General features: G+C 38.0%; 1 protein-coding gene across 5 annotated transcripts in view; it reads left to right on the plus strand.

Annotated features, from left to right (window-relative positions):
- ebf1b (EBF transcription factor 1b) overlaps positions 1–16,807 on the plus strand; it is a 171,910-nt gene that overhangs the window by 127,565 nt on the left and 27,538 nt on the right. For 3 of the 5 annotated variants that reach the window (XM_066645669.1, XM_066645671.1, XM_066645674.1), the window contains 2 exons: positions 3,806–3,939; positions 6,747–6,873. In XM_066645669.1, coding sequence (XP_066501766.1) covers positions 3,806–3,939; positions 6,747–6,873 — 261 coding nt within the window. The remainder of the gene's footprint in view (positions 1–3,805; positions 3,940–6,746; positions 6,874–16,807) is intronic. The other 2 variants (XM_066645670.1, XM_066645672.1) reach the window with 1 other exon arrangement.

Here is a 16,807-nt window from a genome sequence, read left to right on the forward strand (position 1 = left end):
TGACGGCTGAGATGTTGCGGCAATGTTTCTCAGTGGCGCAGTGGGCTACACGTGAAAACCCTGTCTTTCTGTAGGCACAGATGTGGGTTCGGAACCCAAATGCATTCAGTGTCCACATCCACAGTCTGGGAACTGATCAGCCCATCCTGCTGCTCTCCTACACATACGGACACTTTTTGCGCCACCAATCTACCTACCAATGTGTGTTTTTAGACCGAGGGCATGCTTGATTCAGCCTTAACTCTTAATAAAATTGAAATGTCATAAAAATTTCCCCTTGTACTAAAATATAATGAACATTTAAGGGGACGGCTACAATTTTGGGGAGACATTGTTTTCTCTGGTTTGTTTATGTTCAGGAGCTCTGCGTCTTTTAAGATGGAATGGTATGTTTGAGGGGAAAAATGACTTTTTGTGTATAGCTGAAGTTTAACTTGTCTTATTTAGTTTTGTTGCTTTTAGCGTACTGGAGTGAAACACTTCGTTGTGGGTTTTGTTTTACCCATTTACTGACATCGAGGCTTCATAAAAAACATATTTGACCGGTTTGAAACTAACTGGAGACCTACTGAATGGTGAGAAAATCCTCTGAATTTTATAAAAAGTGAACGCCGCCCATAAGTATTTTTGCTTGATTTTTACTTTAGCCATTTCTGTTAGCAGCACACACCTTTAGCCAGTGTCATTATATTACTATTACTATTTTTTATGGTGATTGGTAAAACTAGTTTGCTAATGACCATATCTATGGCAGTCATTTGTGAATGAACACAACATCAAGTCGTTTAATTTTATGCAAAATTGTAAAGCTGGGGATGATATCAAATGACACAAACAGCCATATTCCAGTCCAGTGTATCAGTTTCATGGTCTCATGGTATTCTTACACAAGCCTCAGCTCCTTTATGGAGAATATGGTGCAATAATGTTTTGTTTAGTTCCTGTTCGAATTGGAGTGCTTTAGATTGAAAGTATATACCACCGTATAGAACTCTCCCAAGCCCTGGCCTTCTTCATCCTCCTCGTTGCAAGGTTATAAGAACAACACTGCGTACTCTTGTTACATCCCGACGCGAACCCTGCCAGCTGCATCGGTTCCCTCTCTGGCTTTGTAGCTCATTACGGTGAACGGCACTGTTGGGGAAACTAAACGGAGGTAAGTAGCGGTGGGCTAAATTGCTTTCTTTGCCCCCTGCCAGCGAGGGCCTCTCTCGCTCGGAGGGGAGCGGACAGCTCTAATAAGCGAGCTGACCTTTCTCCACAGTGTTCCCTCCCTCCACCCCACCACATCGTCACCAATCCGCCCGCACCATGGAGAGCAACAAAGGGGACGTGCTAAACGAGCTGCTGTACATCAGCACCCAGCGACAACAACACTTGTCGTCTGCAGTATGAGCTCCAGGTCACCTAACTTCCAGCACACACTTCTGCCTCAGTGTTTATCTCCGTTACACGCATGAGAATCAAAGGTAGAAGATCAGTTTTAGTTTCTACAGTGGGTCAGCTCAGTGATCAGGGTACTAGTCTGGATTAGGGCTTAGCAATAGTTCAATATCAATGTATATTTATGTTTCAATAAAAATGGTATGAATTTTAAACACATTTTCAGTATTTCAGTATATTTATATCATCTTACACTAACTGACATTCATTACAGGACAATGCTGTCAGTTCCTGGCACACAATTGTAAATGCATTTTTAAAATATTTATATTGACTGTGATGTCACTTTTCTTTTTTGTGTTTTCCATTTTTCCCCTGGCGTTTATATTGTTCTTATTGATATTGGAATTATATTATACAACCTTTCTGAAAATTAAGCAATATATCAAGATATACATTTTGGTCATAAAATGCCCCTACTCTGGATGCTGTTGATCACCCAAATGTCAAAATTAGGTGTAAGGAAAAATCCCATTACAACAATTAGAACAGACACCATAAGTAAACCAACAGAAAAAAAAAAAAAACAATGCAGGGAGAAAATGCAAATGTATATAGAAAAATGCATTTTATTCAGTGTACTTTAAGTAATAGCCAAGGTATGAAAGAATCAAAATAACATTAAAAATACACCTTCCATGTCTAAAAATTTTTTATTTGTTTTTTAACTGGAACTATGGGGCTAATGTGGCTAAGTAATGGTAACTGCAAGCTACCATTATTGTGGCTAATGAGCATTTTGATACTCAATAATCATATATATATATATCATATATATCATGTATACTTCCTAAATCAACATGTTCTTGCCTCAAACAGAGGCATTATGTAATCTCTAACAGAGGCATGACACTGAAGTTATTAGTTGAAAATGGACAAAATTATGTTGTATAGCTAAAACCAGTAGTGGTCGCACTGAAGCCAAGCATGCATTCTGATTTTTTACAGTATTATGGAAAAAATTTGTACTTTTAACACAGATTTTGTGTTTATAACTTCATTATATTTGCGATAAGTGAAAGATGATCTATAATGACTTACAGCCTATGTCACTATGTTTCTCAAAGTCGAAAATCTGAGGAACAGGGACTCTTACAGTAAGCGATCCTTTATTTTCATGCCTGAAGTGCACTGTGAGAGCTGTGAAACCCACCAGTGCTCTTTCCAGGCAGTGTGATGTGGGACTTCTAGTTAAATCCAGCTGTGTGAGTCTTCTCGGTGACGCTGGTGTGTTTTTGGTTTCCTGCTCTGATTTGGAAACGGGAGAACTCGTAGGTGTCGAGTCACTCAAACTCCCTCAAGCCCCTCTCCTCTCTCCACCAAAACCTCATGAAACAAACCACATTAGATCCTCACCTCTAACCTTGAAGCCCCCTGGGAAAACAGGGTTAAAACCCCCTCACTGGATCCCCACCAGCCAGACGTCTACCATTTCTGAAGCGTTAAAAGACAGTGGGCTAATTTCGTGGCAGTGATTGGCCCATTACATCCATGTAATAGTGCATATTACTAATTTTGTCCAGTGTTTTGTGCATTTTTTGCCATTTGTGAATGTGGAGGACAGAATGATGTGATTTTGACCATGAACAACATCCCACTAAAATATATTTCCCAGTTTAGAACTGCTGATTTTTTTTTTTGCTGAAATAACAATTATGTTGTGTCTTTAAATGTGAATGTGTCATGGAACTAAATATAATTTCAATCATTTGATTAGTCATGTCAAAGATATTTTAATATAAATTTTTTTCTCAACACAGTGAGTTGCAATAATACTGATAATAATAATGATTTTTATTACATACCAACACTTAATAATAATAATCATAATAATTAACCAATAACCAAATAATTAACCAAATTATTATAATTTAAAATTGTGCTGCTCTCTCCTGGTTAGTGCACTCTATCCAAAATAGCAAACTGTATTTCTGCCATGTCCATAGACAACTGTGCTGCGGCCATATATGTTATTTATCTATGAAAACAGAGCTCATAAACACAGTTCCAGTGTCCTGGGGTTGTTGGTTCAATGCCCACTTTGGGTCACTGTTTGTGAGGAATGCGGTGTGTTCTCCCTGTGTGTGTGTGTGTGTGTGTGTGTGTGTGTGTGTGTGTGTGTGTGTGTATATATATATATATATTGTTTTTGTTTTTATTTGTTTTGCTGCATCATTATTAATGTACGCCCTACTGTGAAACACTTTGAATTGTCACTGGGCATGAGAGGTGCTCTATAAATAAACTTACAACCATGCAACTAAAGAATGCATAAGTAATTATGAATACATATCTCTCTCCTTCTGTTTTGTCTCTGCCTTGACCACACTCCTGATTCTTATGTGATGGTACTACTGGAAAGCAGCAGCACCTTGCATCAAAGCCATCAGCCCAAGCGAAGGATGGACAACGGGAGGAGCTACGGTGATTATCATTGGGGACAACTTCTTCGATGGACTGCAGGTCATCTTTGGCACCATGCTGGTCTGGAGTGAGGTGAGTGGATTTTTCTCCAGATGGTTCAGTTTCCACTTCCAAGAGAGAGGGTTTGGACTAGGCCAATCCATTAATCTGTAAACGTAAACAAGCCAATTTAGCATAACTACAGCCTTCCAAATTAAGCTGTGTCTACGTTCACAGATATACACAATGCAGGATATGTAAAATATGTCCATTAGAGCTTAACATGGAGCCCAACAACCACAACATCACTAACATAGGTCGGCACCTCCTTTTGTTGGGATTTCACTGAATTAATGCTACATTCCATTTAACTCATAAGTTGGACGTTTGAGCTGGGCAAGAGGTCACGCCTGAGTTGATCACGATCCAGTTAAACATTCAGAACACCCAGTGCTCTCCAAACACCATGGAAACATGTCCCCATAAATCAGTTAAACAGCACTGTTTTATGACTGATATAATGAGAAACAGATAGATAGAAACACTAATAAACTCTTAGATACTCTATGATATCCTACTGCTTTTACACACTGTTGATGTGTAGGCAGCCATCTTGGATTTAGAACTCTGGGGATTCTGAATTTATGAGGCCCTCCAGAATTTCTTGCAGTTTACATTGCAGTACATTGCAGTTTAAATTTCCTAGAACTCAGAAAATTCTACATCCAGAATTTTCACACTACAAGCACACTACACTTCTGGAAGGTTCAACAGTGAGGTCTATTCTGCTCTTATATGTAAATCCACATTGGCCTCTCTGGAGACATAGGCTGTAACTAGCCCCACTGACACTGTTAATGCATACACAGTGCCAACAGTTCCATGTGGACCCTACACCCTGCAACCACACACACACCACATCAGCATACTATCAATAACCAAAAATCCACCCTGGCATCCCTGGTGATTACTGTGTGAAGGATTTATTTTCTGTCATTTCAGTAATTAGCCAAAATAAGTGAAATTACACTTCATTCACATTCCTTATACATCAAAATATCAGCTACTTAGTTCTAAACTCTATATGAGCTAGCAGGAGAAAGTAGTGGCATCTCGCCAAATGGTCTGTTAAATAAAACCATCACACATCATTAAAGATTATTTTAAAACTGCATATCCTTCATCTGCTTCACTTCTCTGTCAGGCTAGGCCACTTTGCCTCCAGTAAAATACATTACACGGGATGCTAATATTATACAGGTGATAAATTCCTCGTACTGGAGCTGTTAGATAGTGTAATACCATAAAAAGCCTTTCATTTGACATGACATGTCTTTATGTAGGCAAGTGGGCTGCATATGAAATACTGGCTAACTGCTCGCTAACAGACCATTTAAAGACATCTAATGTGCTGCTGGCAGCTTATGCTTCAAGTAAATGTGCATTCATATATACACACATATGGATGTCTTATATTTAAAGGTTTGTAGAGCTAGCAGCTCACTTAGGAGGAGTTCCTCACAAAGTGATGCTTTGTTCATAACCGTGGACGCAGACACAAACGTCTCTAGTCATTTTGAAATGTGCAGGATATCATGCAGTTAAATACCAGAGAAATGAGCACACACCAACAACACAGGGTGCCTGCATAGCGAGGCTGTGTGCAAATGTGTGTGCGCTAGTTAAGGCAGCATACATCTGGGATACATTTAATGCACCCATTTCCCTCCCACCCCCTCTAGCTGTTCCTGTGGATGTCAGAACCTTTTGACCTCTCTCCCCTAACCCCATAGCCCTGAAACAAGGGGGCCCACCCAAAGCCCTCCTGCACCATCTCAGCTCTGCCCATCAGCTTTGGATCTGATTACCACAGATGCAGCCTAATGACAGAGAGAATACTTCATATGCCTGTCATATTTTTTTCTTATTACAAGCTTACATAGATTTTTGCTTAGTTTTCTAGTTTTATAGATATTACTTCCTACTAGTGTCTTATGGAATAAAATTTATTTTTTTAAAGCCTTGTAGAGGAAGTTCGAATTATTAGCCAACTGGTGAGTCAGGAATAGCTCTGATTAGGCCTGGGGGAGAACTGCGGTGTATAGGTTAGCGACATGTTAGTTTGTTTATGCTCTATTTATGCTTGGGTTTATTTCAAAGGTCAAACATGCACTTGCAACTTAAAGACTTATCTAAAGCTGCAGTTTAGGTGCTGAAGAAGCTGAAAAATGTTAGTATTGTGTTGTTGGTGGTCGCAGTGTTAGCAAATGCATTGTTTTTATAATAAAAAACGTTTGTTTCAAATTGTAGCATGGCAAATGTGATTGCTCATTATTTGATTAATTTAAGGGCAAGTAAACTGGAAAAATGCATATTCCTAAAAAAATATTTTTTTCTTCATAGGACACAGTTTTATGTATACGATAAATGATATGAAAAAAAAAGATAGCTGAAAGCACTGATGAGAACTTCCACCAACACCACCCACATCATATATATTTACCGATGTGCAAGAGCATTCCACTTGGAGATCTACTGTAGCTCTACGGGATGCATTGGCAATATGATACACTGCTTTATCAGATAAGCGGGGACTTTTTTGTTTATGTATAATTTATTTACTTTTTTAAAAATTACTATTATATATATTTCTTTTTTCTATGACCTCCCCCGGTTCCTGTCATGAGCCCTGAAAATATTTCCAGTTAACTAGTCCTCTCCATTCTTAATGACTCTGTATACATCTTCATGATGTTTTTTTATTCTTTTCCGAAATTCTGAAACCTCCCCTTTTATAAATATGGATACAACTACAACATCATGCAAACCTGTATACTACCTGATAAAGACAATGTGTAACAGTGTAGTCTTTCTGTTTCTCTGTCACTCTGTCTCATCAGCTCATCACACCTCACGCCATCAGGGTGCAGACCCCTCCTCGTCACATCCCGGGGGTCGTGGAGGTCACACTGTCATACAAATCCAAACAGTTTTGCAAAGGCACACCAGGCAGGTTCATCTACACTGGTAAGTTGACCATAATATACATCCAGTCAAAGTCCAGGCAAAAGTCGTCAAAAGTTTAGTCCTCAAACTCTTAATTACCAAAAGGAAACAGCTCAGCTTTGGAGAAAAAGCTTTATGTAACTGTACACATAACAGTAAACATACAAGTTCTGCTGGAATGCTGTTCACTCCCTTCTAAGGAGGGCAATAATATGGGAAATTTTGTTGTCCCAAGACTCAGCTTCCGGCTTAGAGATAAACTCTCTGTTGATTTTGATCAGAGTCCAAAGTTGTGTTTGTTAGTTTCTGTGTTTTGTTTCTTCACTCACATCACACATGAGTGTGTGGACAGAATTTAACCTATTTAATTGAATTTCAGAAATACTAAACGGTAGGAAACCTTACTTCAGATTAGCCACAGACACAGCAAAGAAAACACAGCACTGATGCTTATGCTTTCCTGTGGTTTAAATCATCTGTAATAATTTATCTTCATTCTGTTTATATTATGATTATTTGTAGGAATGACAAATAAATAGCACCCCCACTTCCCACCCACACACATCCACAAACTCTGAGTTCAACAAGAGGGTATTGTTTCCTTAATTAGTGCAGATAGGGAGATAGTAAGCACTGCTGCTTGTAAAACCTGCTACAGTTCAGTTGCAGAAACAGTGAGCGCTTTACTGGCCTGCATCTTGAAGCCATTACAAAAAGAAAAAACAAAACATGAAGCTTTCCAGATTGCACACAAACACACATGATTCAGAGAAACAGCCACAAATGCACAATGTCTTAGACACACACAGCTCCAATGTGAGATTGTGTTCTACATTCCTTCTGCAGTTCATTGGGAAACAGTTAAATGTAGGGCTGGACGGTATGGCCAAAATGCATATCACAATACATTTTTTAAGTCTCTGTCGATATGATATAATTACGATATTGATATGAACAATGAAAAAGACACAGAACAATTGCCAGGAAAAACAAGAAACATGACATGACTGATAAACCTAAACCTCTTGGCATTGTCAATATTAATGTTTTTAAACTAACTTTAAAATCATGTGCAGTGAACAGACGGCAGTGCCCTGTATTGAACATCAGTCAGTGACTGATGCCGTAAATAATGTATATTGAAATATGAAAAATGTGTTTGAAAATCATATCATTGTTATTGAAATAGTTTATATAGCCATATATTTTGATATTGAATTATTGCCAAAAGCTGGTTCAAAGTAGTGGAATAATCCTGGAACAATTTGTTGCAGCTTGCAAATGAATACAACTGTGCATGTCCCTCTCTCTCTCTCTCTCTCTCTCTCTCTCTCTCTCTCTCTCTCTCTCTCTCTAATTAATTCAGTTAAAGGAACACTAGGTAATTTTTGGATTTTTGCTCCTGGGGCTCCCTTTAGTGTAATAGATTTTTACAATACTGTGCTGCAATCAATGGGGAGAGGGAATGAAGGAGGATGTGATTACCTACCCTTACATAGAGCAGTTTCTCCAGTGCTGAGCCCAAAGTAGGAATAGCAAGACAGGGTCTATTCTCTCTATTACAGGTCAGTGAAGCATCACAATTAATCTGAAGCTGTAATTTTAAGGCAAAAAAGCAGTCTTGCCTTAGTAAGGCAGTGTTGTAGAAATACACGTCACAAGTCATCCTAATCTAGGCCACACACACACGCCTCACCATTAAACCCTCCACCCACTATTGCCCACATCCACATGGTCAGAGGTCAGAACTCTGAGAAATCATTAGTCGACTTTGTAATTTTTTTTTTTTTTTTTTTTTGTCTGTGAAAGTTAGTTCTGGCCTGTGGGTGTGAAGTGGTTGGGGTTTACCTCACACACCCACATGAGCACATAAATGCACTTGAAAGACATTTAAAACTGAAGGAAACTTTTCTTTTGGTTTGGTTTTTGATTCATGTTGCAACAGGATTTAAACTGGCTGCATGGACTTGAACATATTGGAGTTAGTATTGTGGTTAGTGTGTATGGACCTCAGTGATTGTAGAAAAGTAGGTGGTGACTTTTGGGAAAATGCTGAAGGGAAAGTTTCATTTGATAGTTTTTCACTACTCTTTTTTGTCTGTAAAGTTTTTAAATGCTTTTTGACACTATTTGACACTCTTTAAAATAAGACATTCTATAGAGAATATGGGGTTCTGGTTATAAAGTGAAAAGGGCCTCAGTATGTGTTTCTTCTTATATGTTTTTTTTTTAATTAAAACTCAACAAAAGATTGTTCTGTAATGAACCATTCACAGAAAGATACTTTTTTGTACACTTAAAATAACTCTTGTTGGCACCATTATTTTTAAGAGTATTAAACAGGCAATACTCAGGAGGGATTCTATCTTCTGTGACTCTTTCCTCTTTTTGTTTGTCTCTTCCCTGAAGGCAGAAACCTCTCTGAGCACTGGACTAACCTGTACCTCTTAATACTTCATCAATGGCACTGTAAATGGTACAATTGTGGGGACACACTGTTCTGTCTGCTTTGTTTATATACATTTATATACACATCTTTTAAGGTGGAACAGCATGCTTCAGGGGAAAAAATGATTTTTCTTTGAATGTGGCTGAAGTTGAAGTTGTCTGTAAGTTTTTATTGATTATTTGAATTACCACGGAAACACGTGTTTTACTTGAGTTGTTTAGTTTTGTAGCGCACTCAGTCTGAGTTTACTTTCATGCAGAGAGAGAGAGAGAGAGAGTTTTATTTTTTACCAATTTACAGACACTGGGGCTTCGTAAATACATTAGAACGGTTTCGAACAGGCTGTAGAGCAAGGAAAATCTGATTCAAATCATGAACGTCATCTTTAAATGAGCAGACATTCCAGCAGTGCTCTTTTGAATAAAACTTTGGCATGGTGACTTCTAACCAATAGTGGCAGCTGGCCTTGCCATGCCTGGTACACAGTGGACAGCTGGCAAAGCTAATCAGCCACTGTAGGCGAACTATGCTAGCTTCTGCTATTAGCGTAACACACTAGCAACTCCATGGGCCTAATTAAATCAATACAGGCAGAGCCACGGACACCTCCTGCCAGGTACCAGGCAGACGCTAATCAATGGCTACCTGGAAAGTGCCAGTGCTGCGTCAGAATCTGTAGCCTGCAAAGTCAGTCACCCAGGAAGGAGAACGAGAGGAGGAAAAGTGTGAGGGTTACTCTAACAGGTAAAATGGAAGACAGTCAGTTTAAGACCATTTTTTAAATAATTATTTATTCATGAGTCCTACATCAGATTATTGTTTAAAGTAAGATGAATACAATGTAAGTTGTACATGACACAACGTTGCTTCCTTTTTTATCTTTCTTTCATTTGCTTTCTCTCTGGTTTTGTCTTAGTCGCAGAGGGTACATTGTACCTAATACATCTCCTGTAATTGACAGTGGAGGTGCTCTGTCACTCGTGAAGCTAAATGTCAGGGCTGGGTGTTTGTAAAGAGGAAGTGTGAAGAAGCAATCAATAAACCAATACCTACAAAGACAAAGCTTGCTTGTGTTGCAACTTCAGGTAGCGTTAGGTTTAGAAATACAGTGAGGCTTATACACACTTATGTACATACTTACATGCATACATTATGCATTTAATATATATATATATATATATATATATATAAATACATATTTTCATTGTAACCCCATTGTACATTGTATCATTGTATCATGTTATACTATGCTCCTAATTCTTGAAATAAAAGGAAATAGAAAACAACGCCTGAGAGGCAGTGTAAAGTAAATATATTGTTGAGTGCAAATTGTGATTGGATTACCTGGAAAGTGAATAATTCCTCTTGAATACACAAAAATATATTCCATAATTAGTTGCTATAATAAAATTTAAAGTTATGTATTTTTAGAGATATCATTTTTTGTCTACAACCTTAGCCATGCACTTAAATACAGTAATAGGAAAAAAGAAAGTACACTACGGTGTATCAATATGCAAATGTTGACAATACATTGCATTTCATATTTTCTGCTTCACTATAAAATATATATTTACAAAATGAAAAAAAATTATTGGCAAAATAAATTACATTATTATTATTATTATTATTATTATTATTATTATTATTGTTGTAGTTTATTTAATCCCTAGAAAATAGACAACAGTGCTATAAATAGCATTAAAAGTGCAAGATCTAAGTATAAAGAATGCATTTCTGGTACACAAGTGTGTCTAGCGTACATGTGATATTTTGGTTCATAATAAAATGAAACAAAATAAAAATAAACTCATTGTAGACTATAATGCTAGCACCCCAGAATTAAGTAAACTGAGACTGCAACACTGCATTCATTCATTCATGCATTCTGATCATGTGTTTTGTATAAAAGTGTAATGTATCATGACCGTTAAAGAATATTTCACTGGATGAAAATTAGACTTAGGCTGTAGTGTACATGTAGTGTGTTTCTGAGCTGGCATGTGGAGACAGTTGCAGGGGGTCCTAAGAGAGCAGTAAACACCTCACACACACAACAGACAAATACTAAAAAACTGAGAGTTTGTTTAAACTTGTATATGAACAACGTGGCTGAATTTCTCCTTGCAAACTACAAAATCCAGGATTCTCTAAAACAGAAACCGGATTTTGATCCAAAGCTTTGTGTAGCAAGCTCTTTCATTTGTTCAGAGTGATTACATAGTTTGATGTACACTCTTAAAAATAAAGGTCCTACAAAGGTTTTATTGAGCAATGCCATAGAAAAAACACATTTGGTTCCACAAAGAGCCTTGTTTGTTAAAGAGATGTGAGTGTGAAGAACCTTTTAAAGGTTAAAAAAATCTATCACCCATTTACATTTCTTAAGTATAAAAAATGCTTTTCATAGCACGTTTATTTTTAAGAGTGTAGCTGGTGCCACTTTGAGCTATTAGTACCAATATTTGATACACACTGTGAAGTGTAAACATAGTACTGTAATATACACTACACTACAATAAGAGCCATGTCTAGAAGGCACATGTAAATATTTCTTAGTGCTACATTTAGTTGCACTCCAATAGGAACTCCAACATTGCACTCCAATAGGAACTCCAACATTGCACTCCAATAGGAACTCAGCACTTCCCCCACTTCACTTCACGAATCTCCACTGACAAGACTCACATCATAAAGATAACACATTCTTACTGTATTAGGGAAGGAGAAAGAGAGGCATGATATAAGAATAAGATTGTTCTGTATTGATCTTAAAGTGGGGTGGCTTGGGGAAAAAAACTCATCTATAATAAGGAAGGAAGAATGAAGCAATAATTCAGAGGTATTGAGCGCCTCGCTGGTGCATGGATCGATCCCCCAGAGCCCTCGCCTTGAGATCACACCTGGAAAGGGAGGGGGGTGTACCCCTCAAGAAAGAGTGAACACTACATTCCCTCATTCGTTACTGAGCCGCTGTATGGCAGACTCTCTGGAGCCAACGACAAATATGAAAAAGATCTGAAGAGACATTGTAGTTAAAGCGTTTTATAGGTATTGTATGACAATATGAAGAATGGAGAAATCTTTTTGAGAAATTAGAGGTGGAACTGTTAAAACCTTCGTAATAACGACTAAATATTTAAACATATACAATATGAGTTTCACTGCATACTTTCTTATTCCCTTTTCATTCTGCTCTTCAATGTTCAGGACCCTCACAGGGTCACCACAGAGTATGTATGATATCGGTGGTGGTCTCAGAGTTTAAAAACTCCAGCAGCACTGCTGTCTCTGATCCACTTGTACCAGCTCAACACACTTTAACACACCACCACGTCAGTGTCACTGCTGTGCTGAGAATGATCCACCACCTAAATCATACCTGCTCTGTGGTGGTCTTGTGAGGGTCCAGACTATACAAGAGCAGGGTGAAAGGGGGATAAGAAAGCATGCAGAGAAACAGGTGGACTACAGTCTCTAATTTGAGAACTACAAAGCACTCCTGTATGGGCATTGGAGCTGATAAAATGGAGAATGAGTGTAGGTGTTCCTAATCCAGTGATTGTTCAGTGTAGTTTAATGGTGAACTGAAAAATATGGCTATCAAGAAATGCACCAATCCAACTTTTTCAGTTCTGATATGATAAATAATCAAGGCATATTGGATGATACCTGATAGTGGTCTGATACAGACCAATATCCGATCCTAATATCGGATTCATGCATCCGTGATTTCGAGGCTGTGAATGTAAGATATAGAGTCATCAGAATGGCCATGAGTATGATGCTTGCACCTTTTTCATCTCCTTTGAGATTATTATAGCATGAAATGTTTGTACTTTTTAATTGTATTTTGTCTTGTAGACACTGGTACATAAAAACACATGGATTTGACTATATATATTTTCCCATTTTTGTGAGCAGGCGCAATGTGCAACCACAGGTCCTCATTAAGCTGACTGGTTTCAGCCATGACTTACAGTTGACTAGTAACTGACTCCTGCATCAGCTGTTTTCAGAACGCTCTAGGACATGGCAGAAATGACCAGGAGCACTTGGCATGACATAGAAACTTGCCTTTTCCCAATACTCTGTGACAATTACAAGGGAAATGTCTGAACTTTGGACATGTTTTTTTCATAAAAGTATAAATAAATATAAAAATTAATTCTTAATCCAAATTTGGTATTAGTACGAATAAATTTGGAAGTAGCTACACCTAAACATTCAAACAGTTGGATATTTTTGGTAAACGTGCTTTGATTGTTATGGTACTATATAAGAATCTGGCAGGCTGCCATACACTCACTTTCTGTTCTGGCCGTTTTTAATGGTGGGTTTTACCTACATCCCCTTCCCCCCTCCTCCTCTATTCCTCTTTCTCTACTCACACCATCCTCCCCTCCAGGTCATTATTGTGAAATATGATGAGGCCTGCATCTGCCCTCATGAAATTTCAATGAGCATTGATCTGTGTGATTGCAAGAGATCTCTCACAATGTGGTCAGAGAGAGAGAGAGAGAGAGAGAGAGAGAGAGAGAGAGAGAGAGAGAGAACCTATTTGCTCATTAATTTATTGCTGAGATAATTTCAGTTCTATCATTTTGACATTTTCCAAGACACCCGCCAATAGTTTTGTGCTGGTAATTTCTAGTAATTTTATTCCACTGGAACTGTCCATTAATGCCATGTTCTTTTTGTGAAACCTTAACAAAGTGGTAATGACTAAATCGGCTGTGAATCTAGCCTGACATCCTCGACTTATCACGTGCCCTTAAGTGGGACTTAAGAATACAAACCATCAGCGAATTTCTCCTCCACTTTCTACTCCTGAGAACAGTTTCCTCTCAAACTGATGAATGCGGTAATTACACTGAGACAGCAAGACTAAAACACTTACCTGAAACTAATGTCTCTAAATTGCCTGTCCCATGTTTTCAGAAGTCAAAATGCTAGTGGCTTTAACTTGTGGTTGCTAACATGGCACGTTCATTTGTTTTAAGTTCACAAAATTATGAAGATAAATTTAAATCCATAAGGTGAGTTCAGTTTGAGTTCTGGAATGCTTGTAAAAAAAAATATCTGGCTGTGTGTAGTTTCCCCTCATGCTACCAAACAGCTGAATATCAGTGAACAAGTCTGAATATCACTAAAATCACGATATTTACTACTTTTATTGTTTTAGAAGTTATGATGATATTATTGCAAACGATACGATATGAACCAGCCCTACTGTTGCCATGAGTTCTTGGATGCTTAAAAGAACCACTTTTGGTTCAATCTAGAATAAGCCTGTTAAAAACTAAATAGGTTAAGAGATTTAACACTAAAGTATTTTTTATTAATTAAATTCATTCGGGCCCCCTCCAGGGTGTATTCCTGCCTTGCACCCAATGATTCCAGGTAGGCTCTGGACCCACCGCAACCCTGAACTGGATAAGCGGTTACAGATAATGAATGAATGAATGAATTCATTCGGTTTATATGCACTTTCTTGAACAAGTAAAAACAGAAACAGTATAAATCTCTTTGGCTTTGACTATTTGTCAAAACTACATCCATGTTTTCTCTGACGTACACATGGGGTTCAGTGAGAATTGTGTTACTAACCTTCTGCAACTTTTAATTTAATATGATGTTGTCTAGAATGATAATCTTTAAAAAGAACATGATCATGAGTAGTTAGGATGGATGGTGTTATATTACCTTATTGTTATTGTTTTTGTGGGTCTAGTCATGTTCCTGCTGCCTAGTATATCCCACCCATTGACAAGTACAATTGTAACAAGATAATCAATGTCGTTCTCTTCACATATCAGTGGTTTTAATGTTGTGGCTGATTGGTGTAGGAATGAATCTGAAGTGTTGATTTAGTGTCCACTTTAAATCTCATTAATGGTGAGGAGAAAGTAGGTGTAAAGTTTAGTAGCCTGCTATGTATGGTTTTGTCTGTCCCCACATGACTGCTAATTGTGGCTAAAGCAAACACACTGGTGACCTCATTAATAAAACTGAATTCACAGGGAAACCATGTAAACACTAACTCTTGTCAGTCTTTGTTAGCTAATCCCTTTTTATTGTCACTTTTAGCAGGGCTCTGTTAGCATGTAGCATTACACAGTTGGTACTTGTCCAGCTTGGCCTCAGATGCTATTTTGAGGCGTTTAACCGCTAAGGCTAACCCAGGGAGAACGATAAACCAACATCCTTCAGCAAATTGAAGCCATGTGGCAGCACAGAGAAAACAATAAAACAGTCTGAAGGAGCAGAGCTAGGCCAAGTTATAAATATGTGCGGTGTGGTTAGCGCTTGTTTCACATGTAGCAAATATTGTACCAGGCTCCAGTGAAAGTTTAGGCCAAAAACAGTCCCACTTCCCCATTTTAGTTAGTGTGATTTTTTTTTTAATACTTTTAATGGGCATATTTAAGGAAGTTATGGTGTTTGTGCCATTGTGGTCTGTTTAAATGAACAATGGGGCTAATGGAATAATCACCTCCTGTATAAACACGTTTGTACTGGCAAAGGAATACATAAACTCTACATTGGGTATATATTGTATTTATGGGAGTTTATTTAGGCCATATTTAATAATTATACAATATTATAAAAAATACAGATCATGGGCTCTGAAATGATTATGGAGACTGTCTCCTATACTATGTATAGTCTCTTTTTACAGACAATTTCTCTTTGTTTTTATACATGTTTTTCTCTCACTTTATATTTATTCTCGTTCTCTCTCTCTCTCTCTCTCTCTCTCTCTCTCTCTCTCTCTCTCTCTCTCTCTCTCTCTCTCTCTCGCTCTCTCTCTTTCTCTCTCTCTCTCTCTCTCTCTCTCTGACCTTAGTAAGTGAATGTTTTCCCCAGGCTGAGTGAGACAATTGGGTGCAATGTAGAAATCAATGGCAATAAAGGTAGAGCAAACTACTTCTGGCATCTATGAGCCATGTGACTGTTTTGCAGAGAGTTAGCCCATCAATCTTCGTATTTAGCATATTAACACAAACACAAGGACACGAATAACACCTCCCCAAAGATATCAAAGGACTGCCATTGGAAATCTGACGAATAATTGTAAGGTAGCTGATTCACAGATGCAAATAATATGTGGACTTTTGTGCTGTTGTAAATCATATCTTGCCTGAATGACACCTACTCAAGTTTCTTTTCCTTTGTAGCGGACCACATACTAACTTCATTAGTACTTAATAAGAATTCACTGAGCTGTGACCATCTGCTCCAACTGACAGGAAAGCACCCAACTCCACTCTCCCTCTGTGACCCATCAACCCCTAACATTCACCCACACACTCACCATCCAAACCACTCTCTCATTTTCTCTTCCTCTTTTCTCTTCATCTTCAAGCTCCACGCGTGGAGGAGAAGCTGCACTAAAGCCTTCTTTGTGCTTCAGTAAATACCATATTGTTTTTATCAAGCCTTGCTTTTATGGCTTTAGATGGTATTTATATCACAAACAAGTAAAAGGACAGTGCAGCTGAA

The sequence above is a fragment of the Hoplias malabaricus genome, chromosome 15, assembly GCF_029633855.1.
Source record: "Hoplias malabaricus isolate fHopMal1 chromosome 15, fHopMal1.hap1, whole genome shotgun sequence".
Lineage (NCBI taxonomy): Eukaryota > Metazoa > Chordata > Actinopteri > Characiformes > Erythrinidae > Hoplias > Hoplias malabaricus.